Source organism: Pieris napi, chromosome 18, assembly GCF_905475465.1.
Source record: "Pieris napi chromosome 18, ilPieNapi1.2, whole genome shotgun sequence".
NCBI lineage: Eukaryota > Metazoa > Arthropoda > Insecta > Lepidoptera > Pieridae > Pieris > Pieris napi.
The window spans coordinates 5,133,183-5,153,124 of record NC_062251.1 but is presented as its reverse complement, the minus strand read 5'-3'; the positions used below and the strand labels follow the sequence as shown (position 1 = coordinate 5,153,124).

Genomic DNA, 19,942 nt, shown 5'->3' with positions numbered 1-19,942 from the left:
CCACGGTCGGTCGTAAAATTTTATTGCTAAGTACGTATACACTGCGTTGTAATAACAACTATAAGCAATTCGCGTAAGGTTGATTTTGCAATAATATATGCTTGTAACATATACTGTTATAGACATACTGTTATAGAAAGGGACAGAAATAGTGTTTCGGGACACTTTCGAGCGTTACTTTTATTCGAGACTGTGCATCTTGGGTTTTTTGTACTTATATCAATGTATGGTGCGTTACATGGGGGGGGGGGGGAGGGAGCTTTAAAAATTGCGTTACGTAATACTTGAACGCTCCCTTAAATCATTGGGCTAGCGTGGGGACTACAGACCATTCCCTCTCGCCTAAGAGAGGAGGCATATGGCCATTAGTGGGACATATACAACGTGTAATTGAGTACGCTGAAAATCTCGAAGTTTCATTAAAATTGCCAGGAAAGATTTAAGGCCTCAGATAGTAAAGTTACGCCACTAGGCATCACTTAACTTCAGGTGAACTTCCTGCTTTTCCCCCTTGTTATATTTAGCCCAGACTCAAATTAGGCGCCATAATATTGTACTTATTATAAACCTATTCAAACTTTGATAAAAATATATTTTTTAACTGTTTATATTTGTTTGGTGTTTGATTAGTTTTATTGTCTAGAAGATATCGCTTGTTATAAGTAAGTTAATAAAATAATTTGAAAAATGTATTGAATTTTGTTATACAGGATTCTTTAAATGTTAATCATCTTTTTAAATCTGCAGGAACACACTAAAAACATTGTTAAGTAATTGTGATTTAAGAATAAATATTTTTTTTTTAATTTTTGGTCTATTATTTTTGCTTACCATATATAATCTTTGGCTTCCACAAATTACAAACGTCACTCCAAAATATTCGCTTTTATTTTGCCGCGTAAATAAATGACATTCAAAATTCTCCAGAAGATAAACCACTCCTTATATGGAAATTGTATTCCTTTTTACAACAAACTCCCAAGCGATATTAGACAGTTAGCACTGATCAAATTCAAAAGTCTCGCTACCGTAAATTAATCAATCATTATTTTTATAAATTTGACAAATATTTAAATGATCCTAATCCCTGGGATTGATTTGCTCCAGTTCAAACAATTTGTATGATTCAAAACTTGGCGATTAAAAAGAGTGGCGGAGAGTTTCTTGCCAGTCCTTCTTACCTGCTCTACACCGTTGACTTGCGAACTGATAGTAAATGTAAAGGAAACAATTTTTTAACGGATTGAAGTTATGTATTATAAATATGTTTTATAATACATCTTACATCTCTATCTTCAGCGTGCGACTCTCATCCCTGAGGTCGTAGGTTCGATCCCCGGCTGTGCATCAATGGAACGGTGAAGGAAAACATCGTGAGGAAACCGCTTGGCATAGACCTAAAGTCGACGGCGTCTGTCAGGAGGATGATCTCATATTAGATTGTGAAATGATCATGAAATATACATCTGAGGCCCAGACCTCAAAAGGTTGTAGTATTTAAAGATTTTTGTATATAACCCAGGCCATGCATTTATCGTGAATACTATTAATCAATCATTTAATTTGATTAACTAATTATTGCACGGTTACGCTCCACTTCTTGTAAAGAATCTATATATACAAGGAAATTTTTGTTAATCATTTGTATAATCTGTGCTGTCGACTTGAACGCCATGCGGGTGAGTTTTTAATAACATTTTTTTATAGAATACTAGCTGGCCTGGCGAACATCGTACCGCCTATCAGTCGATTCTTTATTTTTTTTAAATACTTATTCTGCTATTCGGGACACCGAATCTAGCTAGTAAGATAAAAAAAAGAAAGTTGATAAGACAACAAATACATTATGTCAAAAAATAAAAATTTACCTTCCCGGAACCCCTCCACTAACATTTGAACTTTATGATATGGTATTAAAGTTCAAATTGACTTTTAAGTATTATTACGAATATTTTGTATGGGAATATAGAAAAGTGTTGTTTTTAGACTTTTTCACTCAATTTTTTTAATTTTTCTCTCCGCAAGAACCATCCTCGTACTTCAAGGAATATTATAAAAAAAGAATCAGACAAATCGGTTAAGCCGTTTTCATGTTATGCCGTGACAACGGAAAACGGGTTTCATTTTTATATATATAGATTAACGGGCAGGAGGCTCACCTGATGTTAAGTGATAACGCCCATGGACACTCAATGCCAGAGGGCTCGCTAGTGCGTTGCCGGCCTTTTTTTATAGAATAGGAGGCAATCGGGCAGGAGGCTCACCTGATGTTAAGTGATAACGCCGCCCATAGACACTCAATTCCCGGGGGTTCGCGAGTGCGTTGCCGGCCTTTTTTTATAGAATAGGAGGCAATCGGGCAGGAGGCTCATCTGATGTTAAGTGATAACGCCCATGGACACTCAATGCCAGGGGGCTTTCAGAATTGGTACGCTCTTTTCTTGAAGGACCTTAAATCGAATTGTTACGGAAATACTTCAGTGGGCAGCTGGTTCCACATAGTGGTGGTGCGCTGCAAAAACTGCATTAAAAACGCTCAGTTGTGAAACGGTCGTCTAGGTGATACGGATGGTATTTCGTATTCTGCCTCGACGTCCGATGATGATCAGCTGCAGATATTAATCCGAACAGCTCCTTTGAACACTCCATGGTAAATGCAATCGCAATAATTTTTCACATATATTATTAAGGGTCTGTTGGATGTATGGATAATGTACCAAATAGCTATGCAACACATAAATTATTTGGAAGATAAATTGTGTTTGACATTTATCGGACTCATAACTTATGATGGGCTTTATGTGACGAATAGCGCTATCTGACAGTAGTGAAACGTAACAATAGTGTTTATACTACCAATAAGTAATAAATAGCTAATTTGGAACTTATCCGTACATTGTGAAACAGACCCATAGTTAGAATAAAATGCAGTCACTTAACTATGACTTTTGTAAATTTAATTTAAACACAGTACTACAGCTGTAGATAGACTACAATTGTATCGACACCTCAAATCAATTAAAATTATAATTAATTTTTGTAAAATTTATTTTCACAATTGTCATATATTTTAGAATAGATAGCTTGTAACATGCATTATGATGTGGTGTTCAATGAAGAAATAGTACGATAACTTCGTACTTTGCGGTATTCAGAAGGAAGTGCGTAGAGAGAAGGAAGGAAGTTAATCCATTCCTGACGGTAACAAATTTGGAGACAAGTCGAACCACTGTCTGCCCAGTGGTCCTTTCTAAGGTTAAGGAACAGAAGTACCTTCTGCCTCATCAGCAGAAAAGCTTCTTAATATCTCATATGGATTACGATAGGGTATCTTTTGCATTTTTTTTCTAAATTCCTTTAAGGTGGCATTGACTCCACAGTGGGTTTAAACCTCAATAGATCACAGGGGTAATCATAATTCAATTGTCTCGCTTGAATGGTTTTTATATAATTATATTTTGACGACTCATTGGTCTAGTGGTTAGTACCCCTGACTGCGAATCCATGGGTCCCGGGCTCCATCCCCGGCTGAGGCGAACATCGATGTGATGAGCATTTGGTGTTGTTCTTAGGTCTTGGGTGTTTAAATATTTATTTATATGTATATATATCTATATATATGTATGTATATCCGTTGCCTAGTACCCATAACACAAGCTTCACCAGCTTAGCATGGGACTAGGTCAATTGGTGTGAATTGTCTTTTAAAAAAAAGAAATAATACTTTTTTTCAGATCATATGTTTTTGGTGTATGTTTGTGACTGCGCTGGCGCAGGAGTACTACGCGCCGCAGACGTTTAATCAGGTAACTATTAGAAGCTTAGCGTCAGTTGTATAACTCTAACTATAAATTAGATTTTCAGATATAAAAAGTTATTAATAATTAAAAAGAGTTAATTAATTACACGACTCAAATTTAAGACCCGAAATCCATTTATAATTTGAAAAAGATTTATAATGATAATTTATTTATTCAAGCAGACAATAAACTTGAAACTTTTAATTACTTAAAATGGTTCCAACACTCGCCACACACATACAATGATGCATTTTTTTAAAATACTAGCTGGCCTGGCGAACATCGTACCGCCTAACAGTCGATTCTTTATTTGTTTAAAATACTTATTCTGCTATTCGGGACACCGGTCTAGCTAGTAAGATAAAAAAAAAATGATAAGACAACAAATTCATTATGTCAAAAAATAAAAATGTACCTTCCCGGAACCCCTCCACTAACACTTGAACTTTATGCTATGGAATTAAAGTTCAAATTGACTTAGTAGTATTACGAATATTTTGTATGGGTATATAGAAAAGTGTTGTTTTTAGACTTTTTCACTCAATTTTTTTAATTTTTCTCCGTAAGAACCATCCTCGTACCTCGTAGGTATTTTTTTTTATAAAAAAAAATCAGACAAACTGTCTATGACTTAATAAATACTTTATCTGGATAAATATCCGGGCCCATTAATTTATCTTATGAATTAGCATAGTTAACAAAATCGGTTAAATCCAGAGTTTTCGGGTTCAAATTTCGCGGGGAAAATGATTTTTCCAATGGACAACGCAATGTACCTAATAAGTATCGTATTGATATCAATGAAAAATCCTGATTTTCAATTTAATAATTGAACTTATGATTACGAAATTTGTATTATTATTAATAATATATTTCATTGACTAATGATTCGCGATTGTCATTGTTATCTATATAAAAAAAATTAATAGCAAAATTCTTTTGTGTTGTGTTGCTAAGCGCCAAACTCGAAGACGGCTACACTATTTCGAGTATTTTTATTTATTCTTTGACCTTTAAATCTAAGTATAACTACGTCTCTAAGTCTAAACACGTCTCTAAGTCTAACTACGTCTCTAAGTCTCTATGGAGTAGCATAGCAAAAGTAGATTAAGTAAAATCATATTTAGGCGAAACAAAGTTCGCGGGGGCAGTTAGTATAACTTTTAAAATAGATTATTATTACACTTAAGATTCTGTATTCTTTTCATACTTCACACCTCGGAACGAGATAATTTTTTTTACCACAATCGCCAAAAGTAAAAAAATCTAAAATTATTTAATCATATAGACTTTACATTTAGAGCCAGTTCTCAAATCAAGGGCGTAGAACGGAAGAGAAGAACTGGACTGGAACTCTCCGCCACTCTTTTTAATCGCCATGTTTTTTTTTGTTTCACACAACGTTTGTAAGGAGCTGAAACCATTACACCATGTTCCACATGACAACTTAAGTAATAAATAATAACAAAAAAAAAAAAAACAAAGATTTGTCCTCTATCAGCAGGAGGCATGGTGAAATAGGAGCACGCACTTACATTCTCGTGGGAACAACACGCAAACAGATCGAAATAAATAATATCACCGCATACACGAATTCAAGTACGACCAGTCACCACAAGTAGCCATTGTCCTCTATCACATTTTTAGGGGCACATCATCTTCATCATCAGCCTTTACAGGCAACAGCCATCTCAGCCTTTCTTTTACGTCTTTTAAATTTCGTATCAACACAGCCTCCGTCTATTGGGTTTACTTTTCACTAGTTTGTCATTTGTTTGCAATTCTGTTCACATGTCCCAACTACTAGACCTTAATATGCTTACTGAGGCTGGTAAGTTACAGATCTTTGAGGAATAGTCCTTTATTAATACCTCTGCTGGCAGCTGGTTCCACAAAGGGGTGGCAGAAATTGCCTTAAAAACCGTTCTGTTGTGAAACAGACTTCAAAGTTATAATGTTGAATTCAGTCTTTTTATGGACTTGCATCAATGAATTATTATTTTTTTACCTAAAAACTACAGATATTTATTCTCATAAATACTAATCATAATATAATGCTTATGTAATAAATACACAAAAAAGGAACTAACCTTAAAATATAATAACTAAAATATATTATTATAAGAAATCCCTTTAGGCAATATTCCGAAGATACTGGCAGCGTTCCCCCTTTGAATAGCTAGACTAATTAGTATTATCTGGTCATCGGGTAGTTAAGTGCGCATGATTGCTTGTTTATTAAGAAATAGTGAAATGAGTTCAAATTGAGCGGAGCGTGAAATTATTATTCACATGAACTAACATTCATGTCTTAACATCGCGTGGTACATTTGCGTCATCCACTTTTTTGTTTCTTTACTTCAAAGTTAATTAGCGACGAAAATATCTAGATTAATAATAATAGCATTCCTTTTGTAAGTTGTACACGGCAACTGTCGGATAGGCCTTGTCGCACTTGAACCAAATCCAGCAGGTTGTAGAGAAGGGACAAGTACGAGTTTATCAGGACCGTAGCAACTGCAAGAACCTGATCTTTGTAGGCAGAGACCATGAGGTTGAGGAGGACCAAAGAAGAAACAAGGAAATCGGCTTTAGAACCAAAAAGTCGACGGCGTGTCGCGCACACAGGGGCAGAACATACTTACATACTTGTAGAATAAAACATATAATCACGAAATAAAAACAATAATTTGAGGCCCTGATCTAAATTAACGCATTTTTTTTAAATCCAATGATAATATGTCAATACATACTGACAAAGTGCTTTATTATACAAAGTATTCATACGCAATTTAAAAGTTTATAAGAAAACTATAGATATAATACAGTTTGTTGAAGCAATCTATTATTTGAAATTATTGTTTATTAACACTTCGTTGCATCTAATATATAAAATTCTCGTGTCGCAGTGTTTGTAGTTAAACTCCTCCGAAACGGCTTGACCGATTCTCATGAAGATACCCAATATGCACAATATTGGGTATGTCTGAGAATCGGACAACATCTATTTTTCATCCCCCTAAATGTTAAGGGTAGTCCGTCCCTAAATAATATAGTAAACAATACTTTTCGTCAGATTTTTTCAAATTACATTGAAAGAAATATGTAAAAATAATGGTTCTATATAAAGTTACTGACTTTATTAAAAGACGCGGACTATCTTTACCCTTACTAACATATATATATATACTGAACAGGTTAACAGAATGTTTGAGCCCGAACACCTTCCGTGGAACTCGGCATTAAGAAAGGCAAACGAAGTAAGATTATAAAATTGTTTCTGGTTTACACAACAAGCACTTTTTGGGTGTCTTTCAGTGTTACGTTTACTGTCTGATCTATTAATTTTTTAATCATTACTTCGTACTTAGCATTACTTCGTACTTCGCATTACTTCGTACTTCTCATTACTTCGTACTTCGTACTTCTCATTACTTCGTACTTCGCATTACTTAGTACTTCGGATTACTTCATACTTCGTTCAACTGAACTACTGAATGTGAACAGGAAAGATAAATTGATTCTAAATTTACATTAACTACCAGTTGGTGCGGCGCAGTTTAGTAAAGCGGCTAGGCTGTTGAATGAACGACTGATTAAGCTAGTTGGCTGCGACAGTCGCATTCCGAATTCAGCTCCTAAGTACATAAATTTTGCTCTGACTCGTGCAACACACTAATCAAACATCGCTTTATTACTCTTTTTTTATACTCTTATTTATCTTCTTACAGTTTCTATCTATCTTTATAAATTTTAATATTGTTAATATGCGTTTGAATACAACAAAAGTGTATATTTATTGTAAATTCTAATCTTATAATGAAAACAGTTAGATGACCTGTAACACAGGTACTCTTACCTTTAGCAGGCATCAGTCTCACACAGACTAGCTTTTTCCCTAAACAGAAGTAAGACAATTATTTATTTATAATAGTATATAACTGTCACTTGCTTATGTCTTAAGTTTTTGTGAGAAATAAATAAAGATTATATTATTATTAGTTTGAACTAAAGCTTGAGGTCATGACCTTTGCGGTGAATGACCCTAACTTTAAATCTTGATGGTAATTGTATTGTTCACGCAGTTTTCGTTACAAATTCTTTTCTTTCGCTTTGATTTCTTTAGAAACTTTATGGGATTTTGTCTGCTACAACTGCTACCGTTGTTTGCAGGCTGGACCATACTACAGGCCTATGTTTACGCGTGATACCAGCACAGCAGGTACTGTCGCGCAGTCGTGGAAACCAGCAAACGAAGGGCCAGCGTATGAAGACTATTCTGACAGGGGATACAGAGGTATGTTCTTTTAATAATGAAACCGCAGAGTGCATTCCTCTGGATTTTTGGAGAATTTTTTTGGTAGACTTTAAAGAGAATTTAAAAGCAGTTTGACCTGTATGTATATAATATTGTGAAATAGTATTTGAGAACGAACGAACGAACATATATTTTGGCATATTGCACCCACAAATTTATAATTCGGAAAAGAAGAATTTTGGGAAATCACTCCGGCTTATTTTTGAAATAAAAGGATTTTTATCAAAGTCATGCTTATGAAACATAATAGATTTGTTTATTGATGATGACACTATAGGAAGCTTTATTAATTAACTTCAATAAATTTTATAAAATATTTAAAAAAAAATTAAGTTACAAAAAAAAAACAATACCCGCTACAAAAAACAAAAGTACGTACAAAGTTCAAGTACAAAAAATATGACAGAAATTATGTAATATACAGAATCAGTCAGGAATAATTAAAATAAAAACATATAATATATATATGTCGCAGCCAACAAGCAACAAGCCATTCAATTAACATCCTTCCTTTTTAACTTAACGGGCCGTTTAACTAACGGCCTAAAAGATATGCAGCCGTTGCGTTTGTTACAACATTTAATAAACTAGCTGGCTAATGCTTAGGCCACCATTCAGTCATTCTTTGGCAGATATAAAAAAGATATACATATGACATACAAAATATTTCTTTTAAATTTAAATTGATTTTCATGAAGAATTGTAAAACATCATCAAAGTTGTGGTTTGCCGACGCCATATTGACAGTTTGAAGACTTTCGTTTCGAGTTTGAGAGTGGCGAAAATTGGAATTAAATTTAAATTAACAGTCAAGAGGCTAGGCAATTAATGAAACGTCAACAATCCAAATCATTTGCCTAGCTGTTTAATTAACTCGCTGAACATCTTTCAGGCCGCTAGTTAAACGGCTAGGCTGTTAATTAAACGGCTTATTAAGCTAGTTGGCTGCGACATATACATTCCATCTCTTGCTATCTTTCTGGTTTCGTCGAATTAATTTCGGGTTGATATAATTCATCTGTCTGCCAATCCCCAAAATAATTGTTATTTCAGGAGCACCGCCCGCGAAAGCTGAACCGTGGCGTGCACCTTACGGGATACCTAAGGAGCAGCAGGCATCCATATTGCATCATAAACAATCGCTGAGTTCAGGTATGATATGCACGAATTAATTTATCGTTACCAGCATTATGAGCTAGAGGATAGGGCCCACTAAAATCATTAATATGTCAAATGGAAGAGACCCACGACACAAGGAATCCTAGTGTGGGAGTCAGTGCACTTTCTCTTTTAACTAAACATCCCATTTTATGTATGTATTATGTAATAAAGTGTTTTCATTCATTCTTTCTTTTCTTTTCTTTCCTTTTTCTGTTCTTGTCTTTTCTTTTCGTTTCTTGTCTTCTCTTGTCTTCTCTTCTCTTCTCTTGTATTTTCTTCTCTTGTCTTGTATTTTCTTTTCTTTTCTTTTCTTTTCTTTTCTTTTCTTTTCTTTTCTTTTCTTTTCTTTTCTTTTCTTTTCTTTTCTTTTCTTTTCTTTTCTTTTCTTTTCTTTTCTTTTCTTTTCTTTTCTTTTCTTTTCTTTCTAGACCTAAAATGTTGTAGTGCCAAGGGTTTTTTCTAAGCAAATCCAAATTAAATTAAATTGAACTCAAGAGAGTCGTCGTCCCCGAGGTCTCCTTCGGGTGTGGTATACCCAGTCCAGGCCCTGTGCACGACACAGACAACTAACAATATTATATTTTCCGCTAGATGGCGCTTTTCGGTTCGAGTACGCGTCCGACAATGGTTTAGCAGCTGGTGAAATGATCGAGCCCGACGGTTCCAGAGTTGGCGCTTATCAATACAAAGACCCTAACGGACAGCTGGTGAAACTGAAGTATAGAGCTGGAAAAGAAGGATTCCAGGTGTATATCATAAAGTATTCGTATACTGGCTATGTTTTTAAATAATCATCATCATCAGTGGTTATACAGCCCTAGTACACTTCGCCATCGCAATGCTTCCCGCGTCCAATTTCGAACCCCTATTGTTTCGAGGTCCTTGACAACTCCATCCCACCAACGCATCCTCGGTCTACCGGATTTTCTTTTGCCTCCGGGTTGTGAGTTCAGTAAGGACCAGGGGTTCTGTCGTTCGCCATTCGGTGCACATGTCAGCCACTTGAGCCTGCTGCACTTTATGAATTGGACGATGTTGGCATCGTCTAGGATGTTATAAAGTTCTTCATGGCATAAAGTCAAAACTATTGCCATAATATTTAAAAAAAAAAGTTCTTCATTGTAGCGAATACGCTAAACACCGTCGTCGAAAAGATAATAATAAGCCGTTATTTATCCACATCTTATTGACATACATTCTTAAACTTTAAAAAAAATTGCGATTAAAAAGAGTGGCGAAGAGTGTCTTGCTAGTTCTTCTTGCCCGCTGTACGCCCATGACTTGCCAACTGGTGGTAAACGTAAATTAATCAATAAAGCTTTTATTAAATTTGACGATTATTCAAATGATCCTAATTCTTGGGATTGATTTTCTCCAGTTCAAACAATTTGTGTGACTTAAAACTTAGCGCTTAAAAAGAGTGGCGGAGAGTTTCTTTCCAGTTCTTCTTGCCCGCTCTACGCCCTTGCGAAAGTAAATGTAAATTTAGAATTGATTTAACATCGATTCTGACGTTCATAAGTGTGCTTGTTTACCTATATGAATAAAGATATTTCGATATTTGAAAAGGCCGGCAACGCACTGGCGAGCCTTTTGGAATTGTGTCTGTGTGTATCTCTTAACATCAGATGAGCCCGTTTGCCTCCTATTACATAAAAAAATACATTATACAAAAAGATACTGTATCTATACAATTTTATTACTTTAATATTCGGCCCTGTCCGAGAAATCCTCCCACTTTTTCTTGAGCTTCTATTTTTTATTGCAGATTCTCGAGGGCAGTCATGTACCTAAAAGTCCAGCACCCACGAACCCACAGAGTTCTGGTAATATTATATTATCTAATATATAAAATTCTCGTGTCGGGGTGTTTGTGGTTAAACTCCTCCGAAACGACTCGACCGATTCTCATGAAATTTTGTGTGCATATTGGGTATGTCTGAGAATCGGACAACATCTATTTTTCATCCCCCTAAATGTTAAGGGTAGTCCACTCCTATATACTATTTTTTTTATATTTTTAGATATTTTTTCTGTTTTTATTTTTTTATGATACAGCATTAAAAAATACATACAACCCCTAACTTTTACCCCTCTACGATCAACCCCAATTTTTTTATTATAAATGATATACATGGCAAAACGACGTTTGCCCGATCAGCAAGTATTTTTATATTATCACGACGCTTACTATGACGTAACGGTCTTATTAATAAGGTGATATAGCAGATATGTGAAATGGAAGATGTTAAAATTGATTTTAAATGGTGACTTTCACCAGTATAATACGCGAAATAGAACTAATTTTAGTGTACGACCAACCAGGCTCTAAAAGATAAACCACTCCTTATATGGAAATTGTATTCGTTTTTACAATCTTCCAAGCGAAATTAGAGAATTATCACTGAATAAATTAAAAGCTCTCGTTAAACGTATTTAATCAATAAAGCTTTTTATAAATTTGACGAATATTTATATACCAATCCTTGGGATTGATTTGATCAAGTTCAAACAATTTGTATGACTCAAAACTTAGCAATTAAAAAGAGTAGAGGAAAGTTTCTTGCCAGTTCTTCTTGCCCGCTCTACGCCCTTGACTTGCGAACTGGTAGTAAATGTAAATTTACAATTAATTTAACTTGACAATTCATAAGTGTACTTGTTTACCTACATGAATAAAGATATTTTGAGTTTGAGTTTAAGTTTGAATTGTTCACGAAGGTAGACTTTACGATTTAGCATCACTTTCATTTAGCCTACCGCACAGGCAAAAACTTCTTGTAAAACTAGTATGGTTGCCAAAATAATGTAATCTTCCAGATGCATATTACCAGGAGGCGTACGATCAGCAACGAAGACAATATGAGACGCCACAGTACAGTCAGCAACGCCCTGAACCTAATCAGGTATACAGGATTTCATATAATTCTTTAACTGACTTTGGCCTAGTGGCTTCAGTGTGTGACGCTCCTTCGTGAGGTCGTAGGTTCAATCCCCAGCTGTGCCACAATGGACTTTCTGTCTATGTGCGCTTTCAACATTAGCTCGAACGGTGAAGGAAAACATCGTGAGGAAACCGGTTTGCCTTAGATCCAAAGTCGACGTCGTGTGTCAGGCACTGGAAGCTGATCACCTACTTGTCTATTAGATTAACAACCACTGATTTATTTTTTATTTTATTACAAATCTAGAGGCTAACGGCTCTCTCAAACTATAAATATAACGGTGTGCGCGCATCGTAAAAATTTACTGTCATCATTTTTTTTTCATTTTAACAATCAAAGTAATGGCCCCAAAGACTGGACGACGAAAGTATCAAAAGTATGTCGTCTGCCCCAAGATGGTAGGTGGTGTGATCAGGGACTAAATATTGAATTAAATCATTTCAGGGACCAATAGAACCACGTGGGGCAGGGGGGCAATATTATGTACAGAACTGGAGGCCTGATGGTCAATCCGATGGCCAGGTAAGTTTTTAGACTACTACTGTCATAATACACGCGTTGTTCATTAACCATAGGTAACGGAACTTTTATTGTCTATTGTAACGGGCAAGTTTTGCTATTTATCTATGGTATTTTATAGATTTTATATACATTTGGTTTAGTTTATAAGTTATTAAAAACGTTTCATCATTTCGATCCATACAGCGATGTTACGGTCAAAAGATTTAATATATATATATTTTTTTTATATATAATTTCATATAATATTATGTATATACGAACTCTTTAATCAATATTTACTGGGAATACTAATTATTTACTGGTAATTATAATTAAAAATATAATGGAGCACTAAAATAAATCTAAAAAGTTTTGTCCCTGTGACAATGTACCTTTAGTGCTGGCAGCATTTCCTCGCTGTATTGCGATACTTATTCGTTGAGCCAGGAAAGCACCAGCTCTGGGGTCACCGGTACTATCTACCAGGCGCCAACTTAAATTTTTAATTAGCGGCTGGGCACTTGAACCCCACGGTCCAAGAGTCTCTACTCCAAAGGGAACTTGGAGTCCCTCAAAGTTGAAAACTTGTATTTTTGTGTAAACTTGATGGTTTTTTCAGTACCGCGAAAATGACGTCGAACCAAACAGAGGTCCACACTCGTTTGGCGAAGGCTACGCGTTTGCTTTCCAGGGAAAACATAACAACTACCAATAGACTAGTTTATTAAAAAAATATATTTTCAAAATTGTTTTAATTATTCCCTACGATATTTAAGTATCAAGAGTACATATTTGACATATACGATCTGTAATTGTCTTTTTATTTAAGCTTTGTCTACCTGTGTCAGAGACAATGTAACTTTATTGAAACATAATTAAAATAAATAAACATGGTATTAGTTTAGAGAACTAAGTGTAATATAGTTTTTCCCTTAATAAAACGCATAAAATTAAAGCAAGGACCTAATTTAAGTACATAAAAAATATTTTTTACTATAAGGAGTGATTTCATTATTGGTATTCGGTTTCATCAACATCAACTTGATGGCTTCCACAATCTGTTTCACAAGGCATTTTCTTTTGCGAACTGTGGAATCGACTCCCGGTGGGGGTCTTCCCTGGGAGATACGACCTCCAACTATTCAAAATTCGAGTGTACTCCTCCCTCAAAGGCTAGCAACGCACCCACTGGCATACACGGGGTGGTGAATCCCCTGAAGGGCAGGACGGAAGCTCATTGGAGTGAAGCCTGTCCACGAACTTTTTGGGTATACCACCATAAAGATATCACCATAAAGAGTGGTGTCATCGGCATAGAGAGCTAGCTCCTCATTGGAAGCTCTCGGGATGTCGCCAGTGAATAGCGTGAAGAGTCGGGGCGCGAGGACCGAGCTTTAAGGGACTCCGGCCCTAATGGGGCGAAGGGAAGATAACGTTCCCTCTACCGATACAATACCACCATAGGAAAAATCAATTTACGTGAATTAGATTAACTTTCAGTCATATTACAATATAAAGTATGACGTGTTTTTTTGGTTAACCGCACAATTCTCACGATGTTGATTTATTTTTGTTTGGATAGTTCAACGAATTACGAGGGTACAAACTAAAATAAAACAAGAATTCAGTTCATATACCCACATTTTATTAATCTAATAAACAGGCACAATACATTGTTTTAAAGTAAATAACAAAAATTAAACAATAAGAAAAAAAATATTTTTGAATATAAACAAAACACCAATACATGATAGTCATTACTATAAACAATTTAATAAACAATATACGTCATAGACAACCACATTAATAGAAGATTTAAAAAAAACACCTTTTACACAAAGCATTCATTAATATTCTAATGATAAATTCCACGATAAATATCACTAAAACTATCACGAGTTGCCGATTCCAGTATTCAAATTACGGTTTCAACACGGCGTCTACAAATGTCCGTTGGTAAAATATGGGAACTAGGCGTATATAGACGACAAAATAGCTCTTACCTATTTAAATTTTTAATAAAATATTAATTATCTTCAAATCTATTATTACTACCATACACTTTCAGCATTCGCTGCTTCTTAATCTAAATAATATATAAAAAACATTATAATATATTTAAATTTGATATAAATATTGTCATGATAAAACAAGTCTTGTATAATCTGTGGTAACGTTGAATGACTACGACTTCACAGTTACAGTTTTTAGTGGTCTGTGGAATTAAATTTAAACTTAGGAAAATGGTCGAAAGACTTAAGCCTGCCCTTTGGGCGCATAATAAAAAATATATATTTTTGGTTATTATTACTAGTAAATAAGGTCCATACCAGCTATTGTATTACAGATCTAAAATACAAATATGAATACATTATGAATTCTACTAAAGATAGCTACTTATGGAAGTATATGTGATTATTCAAATATCTACTTAAATGATTTATGTCGACGATATTTGACAATGAAATACTACGAAACATTTTGACAATTGATTTGTCAAATCGATTCTTCCTCTTTGTCAATTGTCATATTTAATTAATCTAAGATTATGATATATTTTGATTAAAAGCTATACGATTAAGACATACAATAGACAATTTATATGTTGATTATAAACTCTAATAAATGGTATAAAGTTGTGCTACGTCAAAAGTTCTACGGCTTACATTGTTTCACGTTGCCGCAAGCAACGTCTAAAGCAGCAAAAACCGTCATAACTTGAATATAACATGTACAATCGTTAGAAAGATTGAAGTTGTAAAAGACCAAATTTCAACACACCTCTCCCCTTCTACTTGACGCAGCCATACGTAAATAGAAAGATTAAAGGCCACAGATTAACACAACAAGTGCACGTATATTCTGTCCTAGAAAACCACCACAATATCTAGCTCTTTCATTATTACAAGCTAAATAGGGACAGATATACCGCATGCAATTTCATGAATTTGTCGTTCATCTGACAAAAGGGAGCGATTTTTGAATAGTTTCATCAAATCATTGGCTATTAAATTATCTTACCGTGAACGATAACATTTAGCCGCTTTTGTTATTACTAATAAAATAGTAAAATGATTCCATCATTCACCGTTAGAGGCGCTGGTAGCTTTGTTTTGGCGGGAAAATAATTTACGAAGCAGATATTAATACAACGTCAATCTGTGCCTTACAGTAGTGAAATATAATTCCATTACCTACGTTTCAAATGGCGCCATACATATAACTATGACTAAAATTCAATATAATATTTGAACATGATATATGTTACTTACTTGAATAGATTATATATTGAAATATTCTAATGCATTCATATTTGACAACTACAATTCCTATTTGTATATATTTCTTACGTTATAAGCATAAGGATGGCATGTAAAAAATATTGTATCTTGGTCCAATCATGAAAACGTGCAAAATCAACGAGTGATTGAATTGTCAAAACGGGATGAAACAATATTGTCAAAGTCACATTTGCAATAAAAAGCGGTATATTTGTTGTAATAAGCTAATGTAAAATTGGTCACAACTGGCTACACTAGGGATATACAATCGTAAAATACTCTTCGACGTCTAAAATTACTTCCATACCTCTGACATTAAAACTAAATCGGGCGGGTCACAAGATGGCGGCCGAGCTGGCGGACAAGATGGCCGCATTATTCTTCTTCCTCGTTTTGGTAGCTCACGTAGCGAACTGATGATTTCTCGCTGATAATCAAACTCTGAAATCAAAATACTTTTTATTTATATCGGTAACAATATACATTTTTTCGCCAAAGTTTTATTTCAAAATGTTTGTGTGCACACCATACCACGCTCCTCATTTTTTATTTTAATAAAAATGTATATATTTACTGAAATACGGTGTATACTTCTTTCTTGGCGAATCCTATAAGGTATCTCCAGTGAGGCTTAATAGCCTTAATATTGACTTCCTTTTTTTAAATATAGAACAATCTTTTTTTTAATCTTTCCTTCTGTCCATTAACCCCTTGTACTATAAAAGGGGAAAATGGGCAGAAGGCTAATATGAAGTTAATTAATACCCATGGACACTCAGATTTCCAGAAAGCTTGTTGTCTTTTAAGAAGGCTTTTTTTAAGGACCCTAAGTGGAATTATGTTACCACTCTCTTTTGTAAATTTTATTCTAGAAAAAATTTATGATGGTAAAGTCGATTTAAGGATGATAGTTTAACAACACATTGATGCCATGATTGCATACTTTTTATTGAATTATCACTATTTTGTATTTATACAAAGAAGGAGTGAATCTTCGGACGCAGAGAGATAGATGCGGCGCAAGCGTACAATGAGCGTAACGGGGCAAACGGCGTACCGGGGCAATCGGCGTAACGGGGCAATCTGCGTAACGGGGCAATCGGCGTAACGGAGCAATCGGCGTAACGGGACAATGGGCGTAACAGGTTAATGAGTAATGTTATAAGATGTTGTGACGTCAAAAAATATATATAATAATCCTGTGGCGCTACAACCCTATATAGAATTTAGACACTAGCCTAAAAATTATTATTTTTGAATACAGTTATCACCTGTTTCTCATTGATGGCGGGTGGCGAACGTAGTAGCAACAGGACTGGCGCATACGCAAAGTTGAGTATTGCGATGATTACCAGCATCCACTCGAAACCGATGCTGTTCACGAGGGTGCCGGAGAATGCTGGACCTGGAAATATAACACCAATAATGCATCAAAACATATACGTATACGTTTGTTCTTACATGATATGGTACTCTTATCTTAATATATATAAATTACGTGTCACGTTGTTTGTCCGCTATGGACTCCTAAACTACCGCACCGATATCAATCAAATTTTCACACTGTGTGCAGTTTAATCGAACTGAAAAGATAGGATATCTTACATCTCAATTTATACCCGCAATATTATTTTATTGCAAATATTTGTTTATTATTTGATTCTAACAGATGGCGCTGTGTTAAAAGTATCAACGTTTCACATAAGCTTTCTACCTTTCACATACTTAAGTTCTCCTACCGTTCCCCTTGAATAGTTTACTACTATGTAATATAACAAAAACCTTAGCAACAGCAACTCTTGGCCGGTAAGCTAGTATATATAAATATGTTATAGGAAGCATATAGGTACACGTGTGCATATGCACCTTCCTCAGCAGTAGCCCGCAATACCTTATCAGTCTCCTGTGCCTGACACACGCCGTCTTCTATGGGTCTAAGGCAAGCCGGTTTCCTCACGATGTTTTCCTTCACCGTTCGAGCGAATGTTAAATGCGCATAGAAAAGTCAATTGGTGCACAGCCAGAGATCGAATCTACACCACAGGGAAGAGAGTCGCACACTGAAGCCACTAGGCCAACACTGCTCTCATATATTTTGACGACTCATTGGTCTAGTGGTTAGTGCCCCTGACTGCGAATCCATGGGTCCCGGGTTCGATCCCCGGCTGAGACGAACATCGATGTGATGAGCATTTGGTGTTGTGCTCAGGTCTTGGGTGTTTAAATATGTATTTATATGTATATCTATCTATAATATGTATGTATATCCGTTGCCTAGTACCCATAACACAAGCTTCACCAGCTTAGCATGGGACTAGGTCAATTGGTGTGAATTGTCCAAAAAAAAAATGTAATTTAAAATATCTTACCAACAGCATATCCCAAGCAGAACGCAGTGTCACCGATTGCATAGACCGATCCGTATACTGCAGCATGACGTATATCAACCAAGAAACCCAACTCCGGCATCATGGATGAATCGACCATGCCAATCGCGAAGCCGAGACCAGCGTTCGGGATAATCAAGTGTTCCAGCTTACGGGCCATTGGGATCTGGAGATTGGATTGGTTCACAAAATTATCAGAAATACCACTAATAAAATGGTATACATAACAGCAGAAATATTAACAAGCTACCCAAACACGCACTTTCTTCGCCCAAATGCTTTTTCTCCTTCCATAAAAAAAGGATGCGTGTACTTATGTACGCGCGTAAGAAGTTATACTTCTTTGGCATTATTAAAAATAGTTTTTGATTGCATGCAAATAATTAATTACAATTAAATAATCAAAGACTGGAAAAGGAGTCATTATAGTCAATAAAGTTCAGTTTACATTTGAATAATTAAATAAATAAATATTTATTATTATTCTCTTACATTAAGTGTAACATAAATTCTATTATTATTCGAATGTTGTTTTTAAATTATGTCCAATGACGTAGCATCTTCCCTGGGCAACTTCATTCTGTTAATTTTGTGTCACGGTGCGCGCGCATCGTAAAATTTCACTCTCATCAATTTTTTATAACGCGCCTAAAGAAGGGTAACTTCAAAAATAAAATATGTTTATTATGGAACATAAGATACAGGTATCACTTATGCAACGTCATTAAATTATTAATCCCTACTCATCGGCAAAGAAGAGAGGGTGTAGGCCAAGAGAAAAAGCCAAAACCACCAATCTTAAAAAGAAAATTTTCACATCCACTAACAATCTCAACCTGTCCAATTTTCAAGTATTCTTAAATTGTGAAACTTATTAAATCAAGTAGCTAAAATCATTATGTCAAATGGAAAATGTCACAGCCTAGCCATCAAAGTGATGCTGATGAAATATTCAAATTCAAAAATCATTTAATCATATGGGTAACACATTGTACACTCGTCAGTAAAGAAATACATATTAATGCTTCTAATTTTACGTTAAGTGCCAGTTCTCAAATCCGCCCTTGATTTCCTATCCGATCCTATTTTCCGATCCTAGAACGGAAGAGAAGAACTGGCAAACTTCAATTTATACACGAGTAACTATACCAAGAATAATCTATTCCATGATTTTAATCTCGAGTAAATCCATAGTCGTTTGTCCAGGTAATCGATAGTTTAATTGTGCTAGGAATAACAATACGCGAATAGCAAGAGAATGGTGAACGAAAATAAAACTCGGCAAATAAATGTTGTTCTACAACGGGACAGTGTAAGAGCATACATCATGTCAACTCGATTTTGCCGTATTATAGTGTGAAAAAGTAGCTTTTAACAGGTGTCAAACGACAACAAAAAGTTTTTATTTCTTGTTTGTTTGAGGCTTTCGTCTAAAAAGGAACTTCTGTTGAGCCCAGTTGAATTTCATTCTTATATTATAGAAAATAAAAAATCTAAAAACAAATAAATAAATAATAAATTGTTTAAACGCTTCATTATGCAATGCTAG

The 19,942-nt window shown here is 35.1% G+C and overlaps 2 protein-coding genes across 2 annotated transcripts in view; one reads left to right on the top strand and one right to left on the bottom strand.

Annotated features, from left to right (window-relative positions):
- Nucleotides 1-1,588: 1,588 nt before the first annotated feature.
- Nucleotides 1,589-13,471, top strand: LOC125058936. Its single transcript, XM_047663075.1, has 10 exons — nucleotides 1,589-1,679; nucleotides 3,735-3,806; nucleotides 6,998-7,060; nucleotides 7,974-8,097; nucleotides 9,172-9,270; nucleotides 9,871-10,025; nucleotides 11,048-11,105; nucleotides 12,100-12,185; nucleotides 12,669-12,746; nucleotides 13,345-13,471. Exons 1-10 carry the CDS (start codon nucleotides 1,674-1,676, stop codon nucleotides 13,438-13,440), a joined length of 837 nt encoding a protein of 278 aa, XP_047519031.1. The 5' UTR covers nucleotides 1,589-1,673; the 3' UTR covers nucleotides 13,441-13,471.
- A 977-nt stretch (nucleotides 13,472-14,448) lies between these two features.
- Nucleotides 14,449-19,942, bottom strand: part of LOC125058780 (synaptic vesicular amine transporter) — a 30,275-nt gene continuing 24,781 nt past the window's right edge. Inside the window, exons 11-13 of the mRNA XM_047662938.1 lie at nucleotides 18,376-18,559; nucleotides 17,278-17,411; nucleotides 14,449-16,447 (exon numbers count right to left, since the gene is read on the bottom strand). Of these exons, the coding sequence (XP_047518894.1) occupies nucleotides 16,382-16,447; nucleotides 17,278-17,411; nucleotides 18,376-18,559 (384 nt within the window). The 3' untranslated portion in view covers nucleotides 14,449-16,381. The remainder of the gene's footprint in view (nucleotides 16,448-17,277; nucleotides 17,412-18,375; nucleotides 18,560-19,942) is intronic.